At 40.8% G+C, this 13,888-nt stretch overlaps 1 protein-coding gene and 1 pseudogene across 1 annotated transcript; both read right to left on the bottom strand.

Annotated features, from left to right (window-relative positions):
• Positions 1 to 2,147: 2,147 nt before the first annotated feature.
• On the bottom strand, positions 2,148 to 4,678 carry LOC123101214 (putative disease resistance protein RGA3). Its single transcript, XM_044522767.1, has 2 exons — positions 2,896 to 4,678; positions 2,148 to 2,531 (listed from the first exon to the last, which is right to left on the bottom strand). Exons 1-2 carry the CDS (start codon positions 3,724 to 3,726, stop codon positions 2,517 to 2,519), a joined length of 846 nt encoding a protein of 281 aa, XP_044378702.1. The 5' UTR covers positions 3,727 to 4,678; the 3' UTR covers positions 2,148 to 2,516.
• A 2,852-nt stretch (positions 4,679 to 7,530) lies between these two features.
• On the bottom strand, positions 7,531 to 10,006 carry LOC123101204 (putative disease resistance protein RGA3; annotated as a pseudogene).
• Positions 10,007 to 13,888: the final 3,882 nt, after the last annotated feature.

Here is a 13,888-nt window from a genome sequence, read left to right as displayed (position 1 = left end):
TTTGTTGTAAATTCTGAATATATTATTTGGAAAGTACAAACTTTTTTACAGAAAACAAACAAGTTTTGAACAAAAGTTAGCAATTTTTCGAATTTGTAACCAAACTTGAAAAACAGGAACAATTTTGAAGTTGTGGACAAATATTGAAAAACAGGAACATTTCTATTAAATTACGATCATTTTTTGATAAAAAAGAAAATGTTTCTAGAAAATGTGAACAATTTTCTGAATAGTGATTTGCTTTTAAAAACATGAACATTTTTTGAACTTGCGAACAAATCTTGAAAAAACAGGAACGTTTTCTAAATTCCGAACAATTTTTGACAATAACGAACAAGTTTTGACAAAATGCTAATAATTTGTGAATGTTTGATCACTTTTTAAAAAGTGAACATATTTGAATTTGTGAACAAATTTTGAGAACAAGAACATTTTTGAATTGTTGACTTTTTTTTTGAAAACTGGAACATTTTTTTAGAATCATGAACAAGTTTTAAAAAGATGTGAACACTTTTTCAATATGCGAACAAATTTAAAATAGGAACTTTTTCGAATTTATGAACAAATGTCGAAAAATGAACAATTTTAAAACAAGAACATTTTGGACAAAAGGAAAAGTTTTTGCATATGTGAACAAAAATTGATACTCTGAACAAAATTGAGAAATAGCGAACATTATGATCATTGATGGAATTTGTGAACAAAAATTGAAAAGCAGAACATTTTTTGAGTTATGAATATATTTTGAAAGGCGAACATTTTTTTAAAATTAAGAACATATTTTCAAATAGGAACATCTTTTTAATTTATGAACATTTTTTGAAATACGAGAACATTTTGTAAAAATCACTAAATTTTTTGGAACTTCTGAACAAAATCAATAAAACAGGAACAATTTTTAACTTCAGAACATTTCTAGAATTTTTGAACAATTTTTGGAATTCTGAAAAGTAAAAATAGAAAGTAAAATCGAGTAGACTAAGAATTAAAATAGAAATAGAGAAAAGAAAAAAGAAAGAGAAATACAAAAAAGAAATAAATGAAGACAGAAAAAAGGAAAAAAAAGAAGAAAAAAGAAACAGAAAAAAGGAAAGAGAAAAAGAAAAACCAGTCCAGGACTTCTAGAAGGTTTCGAAGACTAGTAAAAACTAGCTGGGAATGCTCTAGAAGATTCCCAAAACCAGAACAGTTGGGCCTGGCAAAATCCCGCTCTAGGTCGCCCGTGGACTGTTCGACGAAAACGCGTTAAATAGGTTTTCTGCTTTGTAACCTCCGTCCGGAAATACTTGTCGGAGAAATGCATAAAAATGAATGTATATAAAACTAAAATACATCTAGATACATCCATTCCTTCGACAAGTATTTCAAAGCAGGGAAACCCTTTCTCGTCGAAATACAAGTTCTGCCTGTTCGACAGTGGGCTGGGCTCGAGTCCAGTCTGAGACCGACATGGCTCGTCGTCTTGTCAAATTCCCCAAATCACGCGCAACACAGCGCCGGCGAGCCGGCTGGAATCAATCTTCCTCCCCCCTTCATGCAAGCGCTAGGACGGCTGGAATTCTTTCACCTTCGGTCCACCGCCATCCTCTCGCCCTCCCGCCACCGTGGAGCTGGAGCAGAGGAGGTCGGCGTGCGGCGACCTCCGGGGATGACGAGGGAGACAAAGGTCACCGGCGACGACACGTGGGCACCACTCGTGTAAGACAATGTACTGCCATTGTTATAGTATGTTTCAGGCTTTCTTCAGCATGGTTAGCTGCCTGTTAACACCGAGTAGATTAGTTTGCTGACAGACAAACTAAACTAGCAACAAGTTGTATAAGCAAGCAAGTACACTCTAGGACGGAATGAATACAAGCCACGAACATGCAAGTTCTACAATCATTTGGACAGTTGCCGAAGCAGGTAACAAAAATATGCAAACTAAGCACAAAATTATGCAGAGCAGAACACTAGTAAAGCCTCAGAGTTGCATGCATGCTGCACATCTTGCAAAACTCCGCTCCTCCTTCAACTCTGTAAATTTAACAGCACAACACCTACAACAAAACCTTGAGGGTTGATTCCAGGTAACTCTGCTTTCACTGCTAACACCGAGTAAGACTGTAAAGAGTAGAGTAGTTTCCTTACAGACAAACTAACAACAGATTACAAGTGGTAGGCATGCTCAACACAAGCGAGGGGTGTACCCCCCACGCTCACCAGGACCGAATAAATGGAAATCACAGACGTTACAAGTACTGCAATCTCCTGTTTGGTAAACATACAAAAACAGAGAGGCGGTGAAAGGAGCAGGGAACATATACCTCCAAACTAAGCACAAAGAACACTAGTACAGGCGATGGCCTGCAGCTTCAAAGTCAGATGCTGCAGGTCTTGCAAACGAGTTTCACGTCACCATGGCTTGTAATTTCAGCTCCTTCTTCAACTCCAACAATTTAAATTACCCAGAACAAAATCTTGCAGGTTGATTCAGGTCGCAACCTGGTTGTGCAGTATATGCATGCATGCACTGTCTAGAACTCAATCAGCTGTAAAACGAATGGTGAAAATTACTTGATTAGATTCGGTTCTAGTTGATATGAGTGATAAGTGCAGGTTCAATATACACAAGTAAGATGTTTTGTTCAGATCAAGAAGAAAAGTGTAACGCACTGGCCTGTACTGCAAACAAATTCCCAAGACACTTATTGTGTCCATCTTTACATTGGTAGCGGTACACTCTCACTAGACGCTAGAGGTACTCTAGAAATTAGACAAGTTGTATTTGTGCTATTGTTATATTTTTGCAAAACAAGGTGCTTTTAAACAAAAGGGAAATTGCAAAGCAAAGCAGACGAATATCTCGGCATTTATGCATGAAAGAACCCACTTAGGGCGTGTCAGGGCACATACCTTCTTTCCTATGCGAGCCAGAAAGGTCTTGGTCTCCTCTAATTCACACCATTCCTTTAGTCCCGGGCACCTCCTTATTGTTAGGTCCTGTAGGTTAGTGAGTTTATGTATTCCCTCGGGAAAAGACTTGATACTAACACATTCATACAGATAAAGACTCTTTAGAGAGGTGGGCAGTGCAGATTCCCTTTGTTGGTTGTCAGCCAGCTTCATCTTTCCCTCCTCTGTTTCAGCAACCACCTGCTCTAATGCATAGCAGTGAATAAGTACTATTTCCTGGAGGCTGGTGAGTTGTTGGATGCTTGCCGGCAAAGACCTCAAGCCTTCATTGTTATGTATCCAAAGTTTCTTGAGAGAGGTCAATTCGCCTAGCCAATGTGGCACTGCAGATATGCTTTTGCAGAAATACAGTTCCAGTGATTCAAGCTTTGTGAGTTGCTTCATGTTCTCATTCAACTCCTTTACACCATTGCTACCATGTATATTCAGATACTTTAGGGATGGTAGCTCGCCCAACCATATTGGCAGTTCTTCCATGTCTTCGTCTTCTAGGCATAGTTCCTTCAAAGAGGACAGTAGTTGGATGATATACGGTGAGCAGGTTAGATCGCCACAATTGGCAATATCCAAAGAAAGGAGTCCAGGAAAGTGTTGAAGCCACCTCCATTGGTGAGGCCCCTTGCAGGCTCCAACTGACAGCCTAGTAGTTACTGGAGAAGAGGAAGCACTGTTCTGTGACACAATGCACTCATTCCACGATAATAACACATTGTCACTGCATATTATCTCCCATTTTTTAGCTTTAGGCAGAGGCCTTTTCATCCTTAGCATGGGGCAACCAAGTATTTTCACTCCTTTTAACACCTTCTCCTAACCGGTGGCGTATGAAGTGTCCCACTCTTCCAGATTTGCCATATCTCTGAGAACCAGTGAGTCTAGGTTTCGTAGTTGTCCCACTACCCAGCCTGGAAAGATGACACTATTATAACCACATATCTCCAATTTACTCAATGTGCTTGGAGGCACTAGTTTTTCCAGCAATATTTTGTCATCCACAAATCTGTCAACACCACGAGTCCACTCCAGTTTCAACTTCCGAATGCTTTGCTTTTCCATTAATTTTATACTATGTGCCTCTCCTGCGGACTTCACATTTTCAAGCTTAGTTATCTCCAGCTCAGAAGGATCTGTGGGCTTAAGCAGGACTAGATTACTGCTAGATCCATCACTACCAGCACGCACCACAAAGTGTGGTAACGACATTGCACTGCTACTGAGTTGAGGTATTTCATCAAGACTGTAACAATTCTCTAAATAAAGAAACTTCAAGCTACCAACTGTGCATATACTTTCAGGTATTTTCTCCAAATCTGTGCATCCCGAGAGGTCCAATGTGTGCAGTTTTGTCAGGCTACAAATACTTTCAGGTATTCTTTTCATATTATGATTTACAGACAAGTCCAAATGCTCTAGCTCTGAAAGATCAATTCTGCATATATTGTTGATTAGACTGTCCCAGGTTTCTGCAGAGAGAGGATCATCCAAGGAGTCTACCGGAGATAGATTTCTTAGTCCAGACAAATTTAAATACCGGAGCTTGGTAAGATCATCTGGCAGGGAACTGACATGTGTTTTTTCTAAATTCAAATATTGCAGACTGGCAAGACCGACCAAAGCTTCATGTACACCATCAACCATATAACAATATGATAGGTCAAGATGGAGCAGATTCTTCAGACTCCCAAATAATCTTGGCAATTTTTTCATATCTGCCCAACCTGATATGTTTAAGTACTTGAGTTGACTGAATCTGCCCAAAGATTCAGGGAGCTTTTTGATTTCACAATCCCATGAAGATAAGTTCAAATACTCGAGTTTGGTGAGGGCACCCAAAAATTCTGCTTCTTTACCACGTTGAAGATATGAGCTGTTTGATAAGTTTAAATACTGCAGTTTGGATAGGCTGCCCAGAACTTCTGGTATATCTCCGATTTTTGGGCAGTATGATAAGTTCAAATACTCTAGCTGTGTGAGACTCTCCAAGAACACTGATATTCCTCCCACAGAAGAGCAATTTGATAAGTCCAAATGCGCCAGTTTTTGTAGCCTCCTGAATGATTCTGGCAGTTTTGTAATTCCCGAACAACTTGACAAATCAAGATATATTAGACTCTCAATTTCTCCAATTGCCTCTGGTAATGCTAAGATTGTAGGAGATCCATGAAGATTCAGATAAATCAATTTTGAGAGCTTGGTGATAGTGTCTGAAATCTTTGCATCTTGGACTCTTGGAGCATTAAGATATCTCAATTGCTTGAGTTCACCAATACAATCCGCCAACGTATATATGGCGCACTCACTTAAGTCCAAGACACGCAAAGACTTGGCAGATGAAAATGCAGCATCATGAAGTTCATATTTGTCACAATCCATAAAACGCAACGCTCTTATCTTGGATAAGTCTGATCCCAATGGCCTGCTACAATCATCTAGCAATGCATAGTGGTAGCGGCTTCCTTCAGCATTATTGACTTTGCCAACAAAAATAATTTCATCCTCCAGAACAGGTCTTGCTAAATCGTGCACCAGGTCATGCATGGTCAATAATATAACATGTTCATCATATGGCTCAAAATTCTGCAACAAAATCATTCAGCAGTGTCAGACTTTTGGACTCATTTATATTTAAACAATTTATGACTTCATTCCTTAAATCTAAACCATTTTATGCGTCAACTCCTTTATTAAATACTAAATACTATTCTTGGTCCCCTGCTATTTCCAAAGTATAGATTTGGTCTTTAAGATCTAGACTGGACAATTTTAAACTTTGAGTCTCAAGCCCATACGAATTTCTTCTCTCAAACATTGCAAAATCATATTCGATGACGCGACGGTTCTTTTGCGCCAGTGTCTGCGAGTTAAACATGATTTTATTTACAAAAAATATGTGAATTCAAGGAAACTTGGGAAGAAAAATAATTATTTGATAAAATTCAGAAGAAGGAAAAAGAATATTGCGAACACTAATGCAACAGAAGCACAAAAAAACAAGAAAATGTAGGAAAATGAAAACACAGCAGCGCCTCTATGGATGATCACCTATCAACGAGAAAGACGAGGGGGTTGTAGTTCATCTTCTCCCACCTCCCTATGTAGGCAGGTGGTAGGTAGCCTCGGCCTCCATGTGAGGTAGCTGCAACAGGCAGCCCGCGTCATATCATATCCGGCGGCAGCAACCACAATTTTTCAGTCTCTCACTAGTACGAAAAAACCTATCACATAAGATACATCACCAGCAATTTTGACGAAACCTGGCGGTGATAGCTGCCATGGTCCATTAAACATGGGATAATACTGGTTTCTGAAAATATGCTTATAATTATATGTATGAACTTATTCTTAGTTGTACAGAAACGTTTATTTGTCTATTTGACCATTTTGTGTGAAAGGAATTACATCAATGCTTTTGTAATGTGAGCTCGCTAGCAGGAATAATAATAATAATAATAATAATAATAATAATAATAATAATAATAATAATAATAATATTGTTATTATTATTATTATCATTATTATTATTATTACATTTGGCTAATAGAAGATGGCTAGCGATTGCCTTGATTGACCGTCTGATGCATGTGTTCATTGGCGGGTTACTCTGTCCACGTGTGTTAGCTCGAGCTATCTCTGTCCCGCGCGTACTGGTGGCTGGTAAAACACATAATGTACTATAGTATCTCCATAACTTAATATAAGACGTTTTTGGCACTATAAGAATGTCAAAAAATCTTATACTCCCTCCATTCCACAATGTAGTGCCTATAGATTTTTGTGAAAGTCAAACTTTGTCAACTTTGACCAAGGGTAAGTAAAAAAATGTCTACATCTACAATAGCAAACATGTAAATTCTGAAAATATAACTTACGATGTATCCAATGACGTGCATTTGGAATTCTAGATGTACCTACTTTTCTTTATAAATATGGTCAAAGTTTGTAATGTTTGACTTTTGCAAAAATCTATAGGCACTACATTACGGAACAGAGGGAGTATTAAGTTGCGGAGGGAGTATGTCTGAAACAGTTCTATGTTTTGTGATGGTACTGTCTAGTTTGCATGTATACCAGGGGTGATTCTCCATGATGGTTTCCAAGACCGCATCGGATGAGTGTTTTAGTCCTGAATATCTATAACCGCTACAGTGAACCGAAATATATTGGTGTATATTTTATGATTAATGTTGTAAAAAGACTGACTCTAAAAGAATATCAAAAAAAGAACAGGGAGATTAACTTCTCGCACCAAATAATCATGCTAGTCACAGTAAGCCCAATGGCATGTGTAAGTAAGAGATTGTGTTTATGCAAATGCATATGCCACATCTGGATTGCGAACTAAAGACCTCGGGGTGGGCATTTCTTACAATAGGACATTATGATTCTCCCGACGGCCTTAGTTCTCCCTTGGATCCATATTACTTGTCGCCAGAGTACTTACTAATGTGTACTTCTTATTTAACTAGCATGCTACAGTAAAACCAATAATTGAATATTGTCGGGATGTGTTGGGTTGCATTTGTGTGTATCAATCGTTGAGATATTGTCAAGAAGATATTTGGAAAAGCTGCACTCTAAGCAATGATTATGTGATGTACTCCGAATCATTCTCAGCAATTTTAGAATTACATTACAATTTCAATATCTATCAGCTTGTGTACTTTAGAACTATACTTGAGTTACCTTACATCAGTTCCAACAGAACAATGAAAACAAATCGTAAAAGGTAGTTGAAATGGTCAAGAAAAGAAAGGCCCAAAAGCTGACTAATGTATCTTTCGCCGAGTTCCCAGGAAGAGAAACCAAGAGAAACCACTGATGAATAAGATCATCTTTAAGTATCTTGTGACCTTTTGGAAATATTGCACAATAGGCAAAGCATAGCTTCAGATATGAAGGCAAAACACTATAAATTAACTTTAGAGATGCAAGCACTTGTGTAGAAGATGTATCTTCCAAAGAAGGTGCAGTCCAGATATTACTATCTCTCACTGATTCCCATTGACCATATTTCATAGATTGCAACATGTGCCCAAGTGATTTAGCTGCTAAAGCCACACCCGCACACTTCATTGCAATGACCTTCCCTATTTCTTCCAATTGTTCTTTGTCACCTCTAGATTCAAATGCACTCTTTTGCTTTATAATAGACCAACACATATCATCAGTCAATGGTGCTAATTTGTATGGTTGGATGGTAGACATTTTCTTCGCAATACCTTCACTTCGTGTGGTTGCTATAATAACCACCTTACTGCTCTCCGCAGCTTTTAACATATCTTTCAGTTCTTCCAACTGAGATATGTTGTCTTCCCACAGGTCATCTAAAACAATCAGAACCTTCTTGTTGGCAAGGAGCTTTTCAAGGGAATTATGGATCATCTGCTTTCCAGTGTACCCACTCTCTTTATCTTTCTCTGATAGTTGTGATATTATAGAGTTCCCAATTTTGATCAAATCAAATGTCTGAGACACATAAACCCACACTTGAGAGTATTCATTGAATTGGGAACTATTGTAAACCATTTTTGCCAAGGTTGTCTTGCCAAGGCCTCCAATGCCATATATAGGAAGGATTGTGATATCCTTTGTCATGCTCTCAGATAAAGAAGCCAATATTATGTCTCTCTCTTCAGTCCTCCCAATGATTTGTGTCTCCAGGTTTGATGATGTTTCCCGTATATCATTCACCTTTGGCTCATTGGCATTAGTGCAATCTGGTAACTTGAATTCCTTGTGTTGATCTGTTATGACCTTGAGGTCGTCCCTCATGTTCTTCATCCTATTGGCCATTGTAATGTTGGGGCCAATTGTGAGACAAGGGATCATGAACACCAAATATTTTTTGAAGGAGAACTGCAAGACAGTTGCTTTGTTAGTAAAATACAAAATCACCAGCACCCGGCAGTTTAGCATAGTAGGATATTACAAAATGCATTCAGCCAACAGAAAATTTTGTTAAAACATTAAGAGGCACATCCTCTTATTTCTAAGAACCTCCGACTGTAACTGCCAAGGTTAAGATCAATGCCACCTTTAATGATGTGCTGAGCACTTGAGCTAAAAAAATGGTATGGAGATGTTTCAGATGCCCGGCCCGAAGGCTGAGGCCTGTCAAAACCATGTCTAGTTCATCCAAGGATCTGGTTCCCAAATTATTATTGACGATACTGGATAACAGATTTCCAAGTGTTGTAAAGATGTGGACTTGTTTATTAGCTGTGTGCATCCTAGCTATTAAGAAGCAGAGTGTTAAAATCATTGTGTTTGTGTCCGCTTGATATTTCATTTGGAGTCGATAAAATCCGTCATTTGTTAAAAAATAGTGTTGGTGAGGATGTGGACAATCATAGATCCAAGATCAAGCCAAACAATCTACTAGCAGATTCAACAGCTCAGTATGTTTAAATAATTCTTTTCAAATTATTTTCGAATACCTATATGGCAGCTCATTTTGTAGCCAAGCAAAGCTACCACTCTGCACCCAGATGTGCATCTGGATGCAGCAGACGTAAAGCACTTGTTTCTCAAAAAGAGAAGAGTAGCATACTCACAAATTAAAGAACTGCGTCAATTTACTGCACAAATGCATACCTTGCGCGCAGACGGCTGGGTGATGGCTCGTGTGTCTGCTTCGAACTCATCAATCATGTCAGAGACCTCATACAAGAAGTCCTTGAGCCGCTTCAGCCAAAGACCCGTCAGTTCGTCGGTGATGGACCGCCTCTCCGCGACCTTGAGCACTGCCTTGACAGACTCCAGCGCCATCTTCATCTTCTTGAGGTCCTTGTCCAAATTCATCTGTAGCGCGATCTGACCTCCAATCAGAGAACCAACCTGGTCACCCACCACCTTGAGGATGGTAGCAGCAAGCATGCTGCCGAGCGCCGCCATGGCCGCCGCCTCTCAATACGTAGGTGTTGGGTTGAAGGTGCTGGGAGGAAGACTGGTAGGGCAGACGATGACGAGGTGCGTGATGGGATCTTGCTTGTTGAAGTTTGGGTGCTGGATCGGACCTTGGTAATTGGATCAAGACAACAACTCTATGCTCAGTCCTTGTGTGTGTTCATTTTTTACTGAAGAGTTGTACGCATCTCTATGACTTGTATAGTATTTTTTGTTTAGATCGATACTTAACAGCTGTATGCTTGGTGTGCTAGGGCAGCTCTATATGGGAAGTGGATCCTCTGACGTACTGCCCCCTGACGTGGAGCCACTGACGTGCGGGCCCGGGTCCACATGCCAGTATGTCAACGGCACATCAGGGGAGCCGCGTCCCTCTATATGCGCTTGAGTTAGTATGGTTATTAATTTACTCCCTCCGTTTCATAATGTAAGACATTTTTTGACACTACAATAATATAAGAGAAAAATATAGGAAGAGCGAGTAATTACCAAAGTGTGTGGGTAGTTTCGGCGAATGTGCCGCCTCAGTGCAAACTTTGGCAGACATAACGTGTTTGGTGCCGGAAAGTGAGTGGAGTCATGTGAAGTGCCTTGCACATGCTGCTAAGTGCGTGGAGTAGTTTAAGCTTGGTTACAGCTTTTGATCTTCTGGTTCAGTAATCAAACCGCTGGAGAATAGTATAGGTGTTATCCATCTTTGTTTTTCATTAATTTAAGAGGATTTGACAGATATAAAGCATCTAGCTAGGATGCAGTGAGCATCAATGTTCGCTGGCAACAACAAGAATATACAAAATGCCTAGGATGCAGCGAGCATTGGTGAGCATCAGGGTTTTAGAGAAACGCTACTGGCACCTCTTACTCTTAGCGTCATACGTAGAAATGATGTCATTGATCACTACTAGAAAAAAGTTATAGATAGGATTGATACTAATGGCGCACCAGGTAAGCAGTGCGCCACTACTACATACTAATGGCGCACCGGTTGGAGGTGCGCCATTAGTGTCTTCCACACTAATGACGCACCAGACACACGGTGCGCCACTAGTATTGATTTTTTTTCCATTTTTCATACATACTAATGGCGCATGATGTCAAAGTGCGCCATTACTAGTTCTAACAAGTAATGGCGCACCTTATAAACAGTGCACCATTAGTATATATATATATATATATATATATATATATATATATATATATATATATATATATTTATTTTACTTTTTTGCAAAACTGCTAATAGCGCACCGTGTCAAAGTGTGCCATTACTAGTTTAAACTACTAATGGGCACTTTTTGATATCATGAATATTTTTAAATTTCATGGATACTTTTTGATCTCGATCTCGATCCCACCCGCACCCTCCCCCGCTAGCTCCACCGCCGCCGACGACCCACCGCAACCCTCCCCCGCTCCACCGCCGCCGACGAGCACCCCGGCCCCCCGCACCCTCCCCCGCTCCACCGCCGCCAACGGGCACCCCCCGCACCCTCCCCCGCTCCACCGCCGCCGCCGATGATATTTTCAAGTAAAAATTTGAACATATTTAAAAAAAATTATTATTGTTTTTAAAAAAAAAAATTACTGTTATGATTTAAACAAGTTTGAACATATTTAAACACAAATAAATATCAAACAGGATTTAAAATGCATAAAAAATATTGGGGAGCCTGGGAATCAAACCCAAGACCTCCTGGTGTGTGCGCTGCGTACTGACCAGTCGTGCTAGTGGGCGGGTTCTATTGTAGATAGGGTTAGGTGGTATATAACCTGACAAGTCGGGCTAGATTAAATTACTTATGGCGCACCCCTCGGTGGTGCGCCATTGCTATGGATGTACTTATGGCGCACCCCTGGGTGGTGCGCCATTGCTAAGCCTCCCCCACACTAAAATCCCCAATCCCCAATCCACACTCTAATCCCTCCCCTGCCTCATCTCACCCGCCGACCACCACTTCGCCCGTGCTCGCCGTCCCCGGCCGTGCACCCGACCACCCTCCGCCGCCGACCACCTCCCTCACCGTCCCCCCTCCGCCCGCGCCCGCGCCCTCGCCGTCCCCCCTCCCCCCGCGGTCCCGCCTGCGTCAACCTCCCTCCCGAGCGCGACAGCTAGGGTTCCTAGCCGCCGCCACCGCTGCCGGCCCGCCGCCGCGGCGCGCCCAGCCGGCCGAACCCTCCGCTGCCCCGCCTCCGGTACAGGCCCCTGCAGCAGCCGGCGAGCGCGGCCCCGACACGCCCACCCCGCCTGCCCCTGCCGTCCTCCACCACCGGTCACCTCCGCAGCAGCCGGCGAGCCAAGGACGGTGCCGTGACCCTCGCCACCACCTCCCGCCGTCTCTTCCTGCGCGTGGCCAGCGGCTGCTCTCCTTCGACCGCGGCCTGGGGTGAGCCTCTCTTCCTTGCCTCTATGCTTCTTGTCCATGTCACTGTTCCCTGTTCCTGTCTTGTTACACGGATCAATGGATGTTAGATAGATGTATGTATGTTGATGTTAGTTAGGTATATGATGCTTGATGGATGGATGGATGAGTTGTGCTAGTTGCTTGCTAGATGGATGGATAGTAGTTTGGTTCTGTTTTTGCTGGTGTTTGGTTCTAAAGATGAGTAGCAATTATAGTAGGAAGATGATGCATAGTAGTTTTATGTTGTTGTAGTAGTTGTAGTTGTAGATACAGTAGCAGTATCATGTGCTACTATTGTAGATACAGTAGTTGTAGGAACATTAGATACAGTAACAAGTGTCATGTTGTTGTATTAGATACAGTAGTAGTATCATGTGCTGCTGAAGATGGGTAGTTGTAGGAAGATGATGCCCTAATGGAGGTGACATGAATATTTGGCCTACCTTTTTTTCTTGTAGAATTTTTTTTATTGACGGTATAAACGAATCAGAGACTCGCTAGGTAGGTTCTCCTAATTAATTAGAAATGATGCATCTTGCAATTAGGGGGAATATTGCAACCTGCTGCTAAACTAGATCATGAATATGTCATTGCTTTTCAGTGAGCTCCTAAGTGTACAAGGTAGCAAGGAGCAAGCGCATCATATATAATAATGTTGTGTTTGTTCTGGCTGACTTTGGGAACAGATTCAAAGACAAATAAAAAATTCAGAAAAGAATTTTCCTCTCACTACATCTCTGTCCATCTGGTTTGTCGATGTTGGTTCATTAATCTTAAGCCCATCATGTTTGTTGGTTGTTTGCTGTCATGTTGTTATTACTTCCATTAGGGCATCTGTTGGTTCATTAACCTTTCTAACATCTGCATATTTCAGGTTTCCGAGGAGGTAAAGGAAGTGAAGTTCAGACAGTGCAGCAGCAGCAACACCTCCAAGGTGAGAAATATGTTCCTATTTATCTTTTTTTGCTCAAGTTCTTCAGTACATCATATAATATAGAGAAGTGCAGATCAAGTGGTGCAATCATATACATCTGCCACTTAAGTCATCCTTCCCTTTAAGCAGAGTGATGCCTTTCGATGTCACACAATAATGTTTGTTGCAAGAACATTCTGCTCTTAGTGTTCGTTTGTTTACAAAGATCCTCCTTATATATACTGATGATGAGTCTTGTTGAAACCTTACATATGTTGGTTCCTGCTTATTTGCTCCAATGGCACAAACTTGAGCTGCTAGCATAAAAAGTGTTGCAGGCAACAGAAAGTGAGGAGCTACTGTCAAAAACTTGAGCTACTGTCAAAAAATTCAGTTAGGTACAGTTAGCATCATGTAAGAAAATGGCCATAATGTGCCTTGATAATGATGTATTTTGTCATAAAAATATATAGTGGACTGCCATGATAATGACATGGTCCTGTGTTTGCAAGCTGTCATAATCTTCAGTTTACTTGACCTTTGAGCCTGCTAGTAGTTTACTTCCATGAGTTGTTTTATTGAGATGGCACATTTGCAATGTAGTTTTATATATCTTTGGCCACTGTACATTAACAGCAAGTCAGTTTTGCTACTGTTATGCCTGTATTCACTGCTGCTGTTGTTGTACTTGTGATGATGTTGTAGGTATCCC

Source organism: Triticum aestivum, chromosome 1B, assembly GCF_018294505.1.
Source record: "Triticum aestivum cultivar Chinese Spring chromosome 1B, IWGSC CS RefSeq v2.1, whole genome shotgun sequence".
NCBI lineage: Eukaryota > Viridiplantae > Streptophyta > Magnoliopsida > Poales > Poaceae > Triticum > Triticum aestivum.
The sequence above is the reverse complement of the archived record's forward strand: the minus strand, read 5'-3'. Positions and strand labels throughout refer to the sequence as shown.